Consider the following 11,738-nt stretch of genomic DNA (forward strand, 5'->3'; position numbering starts at 1 on the left):
TGGGGAGCCACAGGGACACTTGGAGCTGATAAGGCAGCCTGGAGAGGACGGGGTGCCGCCAGCCCTCTGGGTCCAGGACTCATCTTAGCAAGAAAGTTCCCGCGACTCCGGGCGGCTGACGTCCTTCCGCTTGCAAACATTTATTGAGCGCCGACTGCCCGGCCCCGGGACAGTGCAACAGAGAGCCCCTGGTCCCCGCGGGAGGAGGGAGCTCGGAGGACCAGCCATTTTAACAGTTCCCTCCGCTGCCCCCCAAGCCCTCAAGCCTAGGTTTGGGGAGGGGGCCGGGGGTTCTCAGAGGGTCTTCCCTGGAGTCCAGCTGCCACGGAGCCTCTGTCCCCATCCCCGGGACAAGGCGGCACCCCTGTCCTCCCCGCGCCAGCCTCCTAGGCAGAAGTGGAGGGGCAGCAGGCAGAAGGCGAAGATCCCGAAGACTTCCCGGCACCTTTGGGACCTGGAGGTTAAGAGCGGAGGGGGAGGGGGAGAAGGTCAAGGGCGAGGATGATTCAGTCCTACCGAGGTAACCCCGGCGAGCTGCTGGGCTCCGGCGCCACCTAGGGGCTGCTCCTGAGATAGCAGCCCCGTGACATTCCTGGACCAGGGCGGCCCCCGTCCCGGAGCCCGACCCAAAGCTTGGGAGTTCCAGCTCCGGCGATCGTGCTGCCACCTCGTGGCCGCCGCGCTCCGGGGAACTTGGGACAGTTTTTCGGACAGTATGATGGTCAGGGCTCACCCTCCACACCCAGGGACGGGGGCGGGTTTCCTTTACCCCTCAAATATAAGGAAGAATCCAAGACTATCATTTCTAGGCACCCTCATAGTGCAGCCTCTGCCAGTGGGATCTCATCCAACCCCAGGGGGAGGGCTGGGGATGTGGCTCAGGGGTGGGGCGCAGGCCGGCGTGGGCACGTGGGAGGCCTGGGGTTCCATCTTCAGCAGCAGAAACAAACAAAAAACCGACCCACAGCCGGGTGCGCCTGTAATCCCAGCAGCTCGGGAGGTTGAGGCAGGAGGATGGCAAGTTCAAAGGCAGCCTCGGCAATTTAGCGAGGTCCTAAGCAACTCAGCAAAACCCTGTCTCTAAATAAAATACGAAAAAGGGGCTGGGGATGTGACTCAGTGGTTAAGCACCCCCAGGTTCAATCGTTGGTACAAAAAAAACCTCAACTAACAAAAAGTCCCAGGGCATAGGATCCGCTCCTGGAGGCAATCTTTCACACCCTGCAGAGCTGGAGGGAGGAGAAGGGTCACCGAGTTCCAGCCTCCACCCTAGAGGAGCTCACCGCCCTGGGGCCACTGCACCTGCCCTCCTCTGCAAGCCGCTTCCCTGAAGGCATTTCAAGCTGCTAGAAGGGAGTTCTCTTTAAACCCCCAGGAACTGAGACATTTTGTCATTGCAGCCTGCACAATTGAGAAAGCCTTGGTCTGGGGCGGCAGTTAGAAATACAGGGGTTTGAGCTCCACCCAGACCTAAGGGATGGGGTCTGCGTTTGATGAACAGAGATGGGGAGACCCCAGACCCCATGTGGCAAGCTTCAGCTCCAGGAGCTGCTCTCTGCAGCTCAGCTGCACCCTACAAATCCAAAACAAGGCCCCACCTGTTGCCTCCCGCCCTCCCCCACCAAGGGCTGTGGGGCACCAACCTGGGCAGGAGTCTAACACACGCCACTCAGACCCGCCCTCCCCCTTCTGTGGCTCCCCAGTGCCCAAGCCCAAAGACCCCTGCCCCTCCGCGCGCTCTGCCATCTCTCCACCAATGCAGCCACACCTCAGACACCCTGAACTTCACCAAATCCCTGACGAGCCCCAAGGCCACCTCCCAGCCTTCCAACAACCTGAAACAGGCTGCCCAAGCACTGCCCCGGGAAGCCCTCCAGACCCTCCCAGCTGGGTTGCACCACAGTCAGCCTGCAGCTCTAACCACCACCCTACCACCCACCTTGTCCACCGCTGGCCCCTGGCACCAAGCAGGCCGGCACACCATTTGGCCAGAGAATAAGCGAGCGAGGAAGTGCCTGGGCCGAGCAACTTCTAAACCACGAATCCCACCAAGTGGAGTTAGGGCCCCTGCTGTAGCTGCAGGCAGATACCACTGGGTCCCACTACCTCCCTGCCAGGCCACCCCATGCCTGGGAAAGGATGTTATTACCCCGATGGGCCCAGAGAGGGGAGTGACTTGCCCAAGGTCACACAGCAAACCTCAGCTCCCACTGCTCCACTCTGGCAACATTTCTAGGCTGCTCCTCAGCTCTACAGCTGGTGCCCCCTCCACCGGTGGTGGGTGCTGTGGTTAATCCCCCACTAGGTTCAACTATGAGCCCCCGATGGGTTCCCCCCCTCCCCTCCACATTATGCCCCCAGCCACCTGCTGCCGCTGCTGCGCCCGATGCTCCTCCTCCTCGGCGGTGGCCAGCGTCCTGGGTTCTCGCCTTGTCAGGCCGGGCCAGCCTCTTGCCCGCTGAGTTTCGGGTGGTGTAACTGTAGACAGAGGTGTAGCCCTGGCCGGTGAGTGGACAGAAGCGTCGGGTGTGGGCGCGCTCCCGCGTGGCACCACACTGGGGGCACACGTAGTCACGCAGTATGGGGCACAGCACCCTGCCTGCCTCGTCCTTCAGCACGTGAGACTGGTAGATGGCCCGGGACTCGCCGTTGTGTTTGCAGAAGGAGCACAGGCGTTCAGGAGCTGGTGAGGATTCTGGTGAGCTAGGTTTCTGGCTCTCTGGTCCTGGTGTTGGCTCTGGCTGGGGGTCCAGCCTGGCCTTGGGCTCCTCTTCCCCACGCAGAGCCCCAACCAGACGAGCCAAACCCAGGTAATCCGTCCACAGGTCGAAGGTCCCCATAGCTGGGCAATGTGTACCAGGCAAAGAAAAATCCCAAAAAACCCTGCCCAGCCCTAAGCTCTCTGGCTGCCCCCTTCCTCGCTGCCCCTCCCTCCTCTCTGGAGCCTAGGAGTCTGAGCAGGGTTCTCTCCTTTTACCTCCAAGGGAGTGTGAAGGGGAGGAGCAGACTGGGGGAGGTTCCCTATGGTCAACACCCCCTTAATGTACCTGCCAAGGGGATGGGGGGGGCTGGACACAGGCTGCAGGGGGCATTGGATCCAGGGTTGCCACCCCCACACTCCCTAGGGGGCCGCCCCTGGTGTGGGTGATGAAGGTGGGCTGAGAACTGGTCCTGAAGACAGGAGCCATGCAACAGTAACTTAGTAATTTTCTTTCTTCCTTCCCGGGGGCTGGGGAATGGGCCAGGTGCCCCCAGCTTGAGGATGTGGCCACGGTGTGCTCTCTGGAAGGAGGCTGCCCCCCCCATTCAGGGAATGAAGCTAGGGCCTGACCCCCAAGCTCCAGCCTCCCTGGGGGTTTTCACACCCTTTGTGTCTGGAGCACCCCCTAGATTGCCCAGAGGGGCTATTCATGGAGGCTCCAAAGCCTCTCCTCCCTCCCTGCCTGCAGCAGAGACAAAGCACTCTGGGGTGGGGAGGGCAGGGGCCAGGGTGGGCTAATGCTGGGACCCCCCCCCCACTTGCCTGCTCCAGATCGCCCCTCCCCATCAAGGGAGAGGCCAGCCTGGGTGTGCTCAGGAGTTACCAGCCGGCAGACTCCCAGGAGCCAGGCACCACAAAGTAGGGGTCTAAGGAAGGACACTGGGCTGGGAGGGTGCAGACCGGAGCCGGAACTCAGCCACTGGGAGGTGTGCGCCCCGCCCACCAACAGATGCCACCTGCCCCTTTCAGAAATGGGCCTCAGTGGCCTCGGCCTCCGCTGCCCCAAGGCCCAAGCTCCCAGGGCTTATTCCCCAAGTCGGGGTCCCTCAAGATCAGACCCTCCTCCCTGAGGGCCGGGGTCTGGGCAGGCTGAAGGGTTCTGGAGGCAGAGCGCCCTGTCCCCTTCCGGTCCCCCTTAGGCTGTGTATGGCCCAGCCACAGTGACATTCATCCCCCGGTGGGTCTGGTCTCGGTCCTCACAACCCACCGACAACGATGAATGTTGATTGTGACCTTCGCTGTGGCCTGTGTCCTCAGACTGGATGGGGGCTCCCCCGGATCTGGTCTGGAAGGTGGGGGTCGTGACAGGAGGACGGCAGTTCCAGGCCTCGGGGTCCACTCAACGGTCGATGGTTTGCCTGAGCTGCCCAAACTCACCGACAGGTTGAATGTTCCCCCAAACCCTTGGCAAATTCTCAGGGACCTGGAGTGGGGCTGGGGGCAGGAGGTCAGGTAGGGTGACGGGGGGAGGGGAAGGAAGTGGGGGTCCCCTGGACTCTCATTACGTCAGCAAACAGTTATTAGGTGCCAACTGTCCGCTCTTGCCTCTGGGACAAGGGGGGACATAGTTCAATAATAACAGTGAGTGCGTGTGTGGCCTTTGTCACGCAATCCAGTGGTGAGGGGCTGTGCTCACTTCTGCACTTCATGGGGGGGGTAGGAGGAGCCAAACAGCCCTGAGAGGCAGAGGTGACCCCGGTTTGTCAGTTGGGGGGACTGAGGCCCAAGGGCACTAAGAAACTTAAAGAGGTAGTGGGGATTCCAAGTGGCCCCGGGAAGTCTGGCAGCTGGGCTGTTCTGGTCCCTGGGGACAGGGATGGGAGAAGACATAAACAAGCCGTTTGAATACAATGCAATGCCTTCTGTGAACCCCCGTGCAATGGGGGTAAACAAAAATTTAATACAATGTAGTCCTTTCCCCAGCTTCACCTGCTGGGCACCACTGTTCACCGTTGCAGCGCCCCTACCTCCCAAGCCACAGCGCTCCCAGGAGGTGGGAGGTGGGATGCTAGCGAGTCCCCAGGACAAGGCAGAAGCCTGAGGACCAGAGAGGGCACCCCCCTCCCCCTGCACAGCCTCAGAGCATCCGAAACTAGATCCTTCTGGAATCTGGGCCCAGGTGGGTCCCTGTGCTGTGGGGTGGCCAGTAACCTTCCAAAGAAGAGGACTCCAAAACAGGCTGCCGAGCCCCCTCCCTGCTTCCTCATGCTAAAAGGACTCCTTATCCCTCCCTCCAGGGGCCCAGGCCACCAGGGCACCTCTCCAGTCGTGCAGTGACCAGGGAGAGAGGTGGCTGCCACCCCCCCACCCCCCACACTTTTTTGGGGACTCCTGCAGACAACCTGAGGAGGAGCATCCAGATTTCCTCGGCGCTGCTGCCTGACTGAGGGGAATAAGGGTTCCAGAGGATCCTTCTGGAGTAATCCCAAGGCAGAGTAGGAACCCCAAGTGTGTGTGTTTGGGTGAACCCCACAAAGAGCCTTGGGGAGGGGGCAGAAGCAGCCCTGCCCAGCCTTTCCAGGACCAGCTGAGAGAACCCGACCCCCAAGACCCCTCCCCGGCACCCACACAAGCCCACCCACTGTGCCCCGCGGTGGCCCACGCCTGGAATCCCAGCGACTAGGGAGGCCGAGGCAGGAGGATTGCAAGTTCAAAGCCAGTTTCAGTAACTTCGTGAGGCCCCATCTCTAAATACAGAAAAAGGGCTGGGATGTGCCCCACCATTCAGTCTCCGGTACAAAGAGAAAAGGAAAAGCCCGCCCACTCATTCCCCTGGGGACTCCTCTCAAGTCCTCCGATTCCCTGGAGCCCCCAACTCAACGCCCACGAAGCCCGGGAGCCCCAGGGCCCGCCCCATCTGGCACCTAAGTGCCGCTCCGGGAACTCCCAAGGCCACCAAGTTCCGCCTCCTTAGAGCCCTCCTCAAAAGGCCGCTTTGCCCTAGGAGTCCTCAAAGCCACTCCCAGGGAGCCCAGTCTCCTCTAAGGTCCCTCGCACTGGGTGCCCCCAAACAGGCCTATGAAGGACCCCCCTTGGAGTCCTCCGGCAAACTCGCCCTCATAAGGCACCCCACACTCGGAGCCCCCGCCCAGCCCCGGACGGGCGTCTGGGTCCCACCCGCGTCTGCAGCTGGCGAGGCGCCCGCAGGCCCCATTCCAGCGCCGGGCGGGGGTCTGGGGCGAGTGAGTGGCTGCCCTCGGAGGAGACGGAGGGGACAGAGGGGACGCTGGCCTCCCCTGAGGATCGCGGATCTGGGAGTGCCTGGAACGGCCCGAGGGTGAGTGGGAAGCACAGGGCTACAGTGTGGTGGCAGTGCCGCCCATCAGTCACCCCATTATTAGGAGACGTGCTGTCCCTGGGGAAGATGAGGCTGAGAGCGCAGAACAACTCTAGGGGTCCCTCAAACTTCGTTCGCGACCTTGAGCTGTCATGGGAGGTGCCATCAGGCAAGAGAGGTACTTGGCCACGCGGTGGGGCGGCTCTAGAAGACTCTCCTTTTCCTTCTTGGAGACCTAATTGCTTCCTTAGAAGGCTTTGACCTTGGCCTGCCAAGTGGGGAGGTCCCCGCAGGGGTCTCTTCCAGCCGGGGCAAGGATGTGGGGGCCCTGTCTGGGCCGTCAGGAAGGCGGGTGGGCGGGGCCTGGGGGAGGCCGGGGGAGGGGCGCCGTGCACGGTGCCTCTTTGTCTGCCTGAGGTTGGCCGTGCTGCCCGCGCCTCTCTGCCTGGGGTCGCCTGTCTCTTTGTCAGCTGGGGTCTCCTGTTTGGGTCTGACTGTACCCTTCCTGTGCCTGTGTGCGGCTAGGCCTCCTGCCCTGCCTGTCCGCCTGCCAAGGATGTCTGGGTCAGCCTGGGTGCTGCTGGCCCTGACCACCCTCTCCCCTGTCCCCTCTGTCCCAGGTGGCTGTCTGCCTGTAGGCTCCACATCTGGGCTGTGTGGTGTGGAGCCACCCTGGATTGTGAGCAGCCCCGTCCCCTCCTCTGGAGCCCGCTGTCCCTATCTGGCCCTCTGGTGGGGCTGACTTTCCCTCCCACGTGTTCCCAGGCCTCCAGGGTCTGCCTTTGAAGTCCCTCAGGGTGGGAGGTGGGAACCAGGCCCTGTCTGGGCAGGGGGCTGAGAGTGGGAGGCGTTGTCCTCCACTGGCCAGACTGACACTGGGCCCTGTCCCCACCCCCACTGTGAACTCGGGCAGGCAGAACAGCTGGCGGGGGTCTGGGGGTCAGGGTCGGAGGTGAGCCACCGGGGCACAGCCAGATGGGCCAGCCACAGGCGCCGCAGCTCTGCCATCAAGTTACAGGAGGAGGAGGGGTCAGAGGTCAGGGCTTTGGAGCTCCCCGAGGTGTCTGGAGGTGTCTGGTGGCCTGTGTGTGTGTGTGTCTTCGCATGTGCTCCTGGTGTGTCCCCGTGTGCCTGTGTCACGCTGTATGTATGTGCAGCAGCCTGGGGGGGAGTGGCCAGGACTTGGAAGACAAAGAGCCCATTATAGGAAATTCAGTAAGAGCCAGAGCCCCAGGGGTCTCCATGAGGTCACCTCCCTGGCCCAGGCCCACTAGACTGGCCCGCAGGGGTTCCTCATTGAGGTGACACCTGCGTGGCCTCTCGGTTCCCACCAAGTCCTCCCGTGCTGTCTCCTGGGCTTCCTTTCCAGCTGCGGGGTCTTCAGACAGGGGCCCATCTGTTCCCAGGCCTAAGGGCGGCAGGTGGGTGGGAGCTGGACCTCTTTCCCAGGCCTGCTGGGTTGGAGGCCAGGGCCAGAGGGGGAGAGGACCCCACTCCCCACCTGGGGTGAGGGGTGACGGAGGAGCTGGGCGAATGAGAACTTCAGACACTTTGTTGGGGGTGCTGGGCCAGCCGGGGCTGGGTCAGCTGGGGCTCCGTCTGCAGGAACAGGAGAACACGTGTCTCCGCACCTGTTAACGGGGCTTTCCAGCCTGAGCTACCCTCCTGGGCTATTTTGGGGGTTCCATGGGTGTCTTGAGTCCAGGTGGGCGTGTCCTCTAGTGGGTGGTTGTCTCCCTGCCAGTTGTGTGTGTGTACATCTCTACTCCTGTGGGCTTGTTTGTGTGTGGATGTCAGTGCTCCTGTGGGTGTGTGTCAGGCTAATTGTGTGTAATCACAGGTGGATGTGTGAGCCAGTATATGTGGGTGTCTTAGCATTTGTCAGTGTCATTGTAGTCTGTGTGTCAGGCAATCATGGCTTCCCCCCGACCCTACCCCTCCTACTACAGTGTAGTCCTCTGGGAGGACAGGGATTTTGTTCTCATTCACAGCTGCATCCCTGCCTATGTTAAAACTGCTGGCACATAGTAGATGTTCAATAAACAGTATTGCGTTGGTGGACATCTGGGATTTCTGCATATCTGTGTCATTCCCTGTGGGTCTGTAGCCAGTATGCATGTGTTATTAACTCTGCATTGGTGCCAGTGCCACTCTAGATGTCCAGGTGCGTAATCAAGTGTTGGGGTTGGAGACTATAGGTGTGGGTACCGTGTCATGGTGGGTATCTAAGAGGGTCAGTTTTACTATGGACAACTGTGTCAGTGTGTGCAGCTGTGTTCCTGGGGGCTTTGTTCATGTGTGTGCCAAGACTCCTGTGACCTGCTGTCAGATGCCAGTGTCCCTGCAGGCCTTGTAGGGTCTGAGGGAGTAGCTGAGTCCTTGTGCATCACACCTCTGTGCACATGTCCCAAGTTCTGTGCATAGTGGTGTCTGAGTATACCATTGTTGGAGCCTTTATGGGTCTGTGGTTGGCACTGTGACTCTGGGTGACAGTACACAGGTGACCATGTGACCGTGGGCATGCCTAGGTCTGTGTGTGCAGTAGAGAACCGTGTATCAGGATCGGGTGCAGGGCTGAGTCTGTCTACCTCATCTGGTGGTGGCTGCACGAGTGGTTTGTTGGTTGGTGTTTTGCGGTGCTGGCTGCGGCGCTACATCTCAAGCCCATGGCCACAGGTTTTGGTGTGGCAGTATTTTCACGCATATCAGCCTGTCCCAACCCTCCTGCACACGTGGCAGCTGTTGTGGGTGGCCGTGTGTACGCGTGTCATCGGCATGATCTGGGGTGGAAGGAGTACTCATGGGCATAGTGTGTGGCTTTGGGGGTCTTCCTCTAGGGACTTAAGCAGTCTGATTGTGGTGCAGCAAATGTATCTGAGTAGTGGGGGATGGGTGGGAAAGAAGTGGGGGAGCCGGGGCGAGGTGGTGGGGGACTTAGCCCTTATCAGCCAATGAGGTATCTTCTCCTTCCCCCACCCTCAGCATGCCCTCCAGGATGAGGTCCCCGTGAAAGGCACCCTGTCGCTTTAAAAGGGCTCCCCGGCAGTGTGACTCGGGGTCATTTTTCCTTTTTCTGGCCAGTTTTGGAGAGCGGGTTCCTGTTAGCAGATCTTTGCCCCCGAGAATACCCTTCGGCTGCCGCCTTTAATGACAGGCCGGCGGGCGGCGGGCAGGGGACGCCGGGGGTCCAGCAGGCCCGAGAGGGGCTCCTGCCTGCTGGGTCCCGCCAGGCCAGCGCAGGCCCTAGCGCCCGTGAACTTGGCCGGGGAGGCTTCCCGAGGCGCGGCCGGGCCTCTCGCAGCCCGGGGTTTCCGGAGCTCCGCCCGCCCTGCGCCCCCAAGAACAAAGCTCGCCGCCGGGCCGGGCCTCCCGCGGTCAGGTGCGGGGCGACCCCGTCTCCGAGCTCGCCCAGGGCGGGCCTGGCTGGCCTCTCCCCGGCGGCCCCGGCTCCCGGAGGCCCGTCCCTTCGGAGGGTCGGCTCCCGGGCGCCCCTTCCCCGCAAGGCCAGCGCGGGCCTCCCCGCCCCCTTCCCAGCCGCAGCAACAATGGAGGGCCGGCCGCAGAGGCCGGGCGCCCGCCCCGGGCCGCCAGCAGGTGCGCTGGGGGCCGCCGCCGCGCCCGCCCGCCGCCCCCCGCCCGCGCGTCCCGGCGCCCCCGGCCCCCGGCCCGCGCTCACCTCCTCCGGGCGGCCGCCGCATTGCCCCCTCTTCCTTCCAAAACCCGCCCGGAAAAGCCCCCCGAGCCGAGGCGCGGCACGGGAAATTGCATTTCGGCGGCTCCGGGCCGGGCGGGGGCTCCCCAGGCCGCGGGCGGGGGAGGGGGCGGCGGGGCTCGGCGCCGGCTCGAACCCGCGGCCGCCGCCGCCCGCCCGCCTGTCTGTCTCGGTGACGTGCCCGCGCTCCCCGCCGCCGCCACCCCCCTCCTCCCCGCGCCGCGCCGGGCGGTGGGTCCAGCCGCGGCCGAGCGCGCCCGAGGCCTCCAGTCCGGAGCACCGGGACACACGCGGGGATGCCAAAGCAGCGCCAGGACGCAACTCCCGGGGCCGGCGCGGGGGACACGGGGGCGCAGGCGGGCACCCGCAGGGACCCAGACGCACACAGACCTCAGAGGCGCAGGGGGAGCACACGCGCACAAAGGCACGCGGGCCACAGACAAGGGTGTGCAGGGGCTTCAAGGCACAGACACCCGGGGGCAGTGACAGGCCACACACTTGGGGACACTCGGGAGCATCGGACCATGCCAGACACACAGAACCCTCTTTGGGGGACAGGAGGATATGTTTTTAGAATGGAATATGCATAGGATTCCCCCGGGGTACTCAGGGCTCAGACACCACAGCCACACAACCACACAACATATACACAGAAGCCCCCGCCCAACAGGGGCACAGCCTTGGGAAGATCTGACACCCAAAACACCCCAACTCTGATGTTCACATAAAGCCACAACCCCTCCATAGACACACAAGGCATGCGGTTTGGGAGGTACACAGACACAAAGTTCACAGCCACACAAATAGACACACAGCCACACAAATAGACACACAGCCACTCAGGGTCCAATGGGCCAGAGGCAGAAGCACAATGGAATTCATACAACCAGCACCCACAAGACCCCCAGCAGGTCCCCTGTGTCATAGGGGTCCACATGGACACAGACAAAATTCAGGGCACCTGGGAACGTGTGTACCTGGGAGCAGCAGGCATAGGCGGGGTGCGCCAGCTGCATGGGAGGTGGATGTGCTGCTGCACACAGGCTGCACACAGGCCGGGGCTCCTGGGATCTCCCTGAGGTGTCTTCAGACAGTCCCACACCCTGAGACACACACAGCTACAGTCTCCAGGGCGGGAAACAGACACAGGCTGAGGCCCCTGCCAGGTGCCTGCACACAGCCCCCCCACTCCTCCTACACGCTCGGCCCCTGCCCACGGCTGTGGCTGGTGGGAAGAGGCCACAAGGGCTTCCTGGTGGGTTCTGGGCTGAGGGCAGATCCTCCTGGAGCCGTGGCGCTGGCTACCTGGCCTTACTCCTCCCTTTCCTTTACCCCCCACACCGTCCCGCACAGTCCCGCCTCAGTTTCTTCTAGACAGGTCTCCATTGACACTCTTGCATATAGAAAGCCAAACCTTAGCTGCCCCAGGAGGGTGGATGTCCCCAGAAATGAGTGCGGTCTGGCCCTACTCCATACCCAACGCCCGCCCCCACCAGGACAACTCCCTGAGGTCAGGGGGCGCGTGGAAGGGAGAAAATTAACAGAGCTGGCGCTCCATCTCCATCCTCTATCTGGGCAGGGGGCTGCCCAACTTTATTTGAGACTCTCTTTCCCAGTGCTGGGAAGACGTCATCTCCAACTTTTCCCAGTTCGCCAGTGAAAGGAATACTGCCCTTTTTATAGACAGACCACTGAGGCCTAGAGATGGCAGCCCCTTGGCCAAGGGAGGCCAACCTGTCAGCCCTGCGCCCAGATTCGGTAGGCCTTTGCTGACCTCTTCAGGGATGGGCGGGCCCTCCTGCCTGCTGAATTTCCCCTAGCTGCCAGCAGGGGGCGGCAGACTCCGGAGCCCTGGGTGCTGTGGGGCCAGGCTGGACTCAGTTCTCACCCCCCCCCACAGCCCCCCACCCCCTTCGGCAGCTGAGGACCCTGCCTGGACCTCCCCAGGATGGAACCTCCATTGCCAAAATGCAGAGGCTCCAGAAGGA

At 62.4% G+C, this 11,738-nt stretch overlaps 1 protein-coding gene across 2 annotated transcripts; it reads right to left on the reverse strand.

Moving 5' to 3' along the window:
- Window positions 1-170: 170 nt before the first annotated feature.
- Window positions 171-9,807, reverse strand: Nanos3 (nanos C2HC-type zinc finger 3). 2 transcript variants are annotated; one of them, XR_013343308.1, is made up of 3 exons: window positions 9,715-9,807; window positions 2,366-2,478; window positions 171-454 (listed from the first exon to the last, which is right to left on the reverse strand). XR_013343308.1 is itself a non-coding variant. In XM_026399831.2 (3 exons), the coding sequence occupies exons 1-3, from the start codon at window positions 9,734-9,736 to the stop codon at window positions 387-389; spliced, it is 408 nt and encodes a 135-aa protein (XP_026255616.1). In that variant the 5' UTR covers window positions 9,737-9,807; the 3' UTR covers window positions 171-386. The 2 variants fall into 2 exon arrangements, 1 of the variants encoding a protein (XP_026255616.1); XM_026399831.2 differs by having other exon boundaries at window positions 2,366-2,683.
- Between the last annotated feature and the right edge of the window lie 1,931 nt (window positions 9,808-11,738).

Source organism: Urocitellus parryii, chromosome 3, assembly GCF_045843805.1.
Source record: "Urocitellus parryii isolate mUroPar1 chromosome 3, mUroPar1.hap1, whole genome shotgun sequence".
NCBI lineage: Eukaryota > Metazoa > Chordata > Mammalia > Rodentia > Sciuridae > Urocitellus > Urocitellus parryii.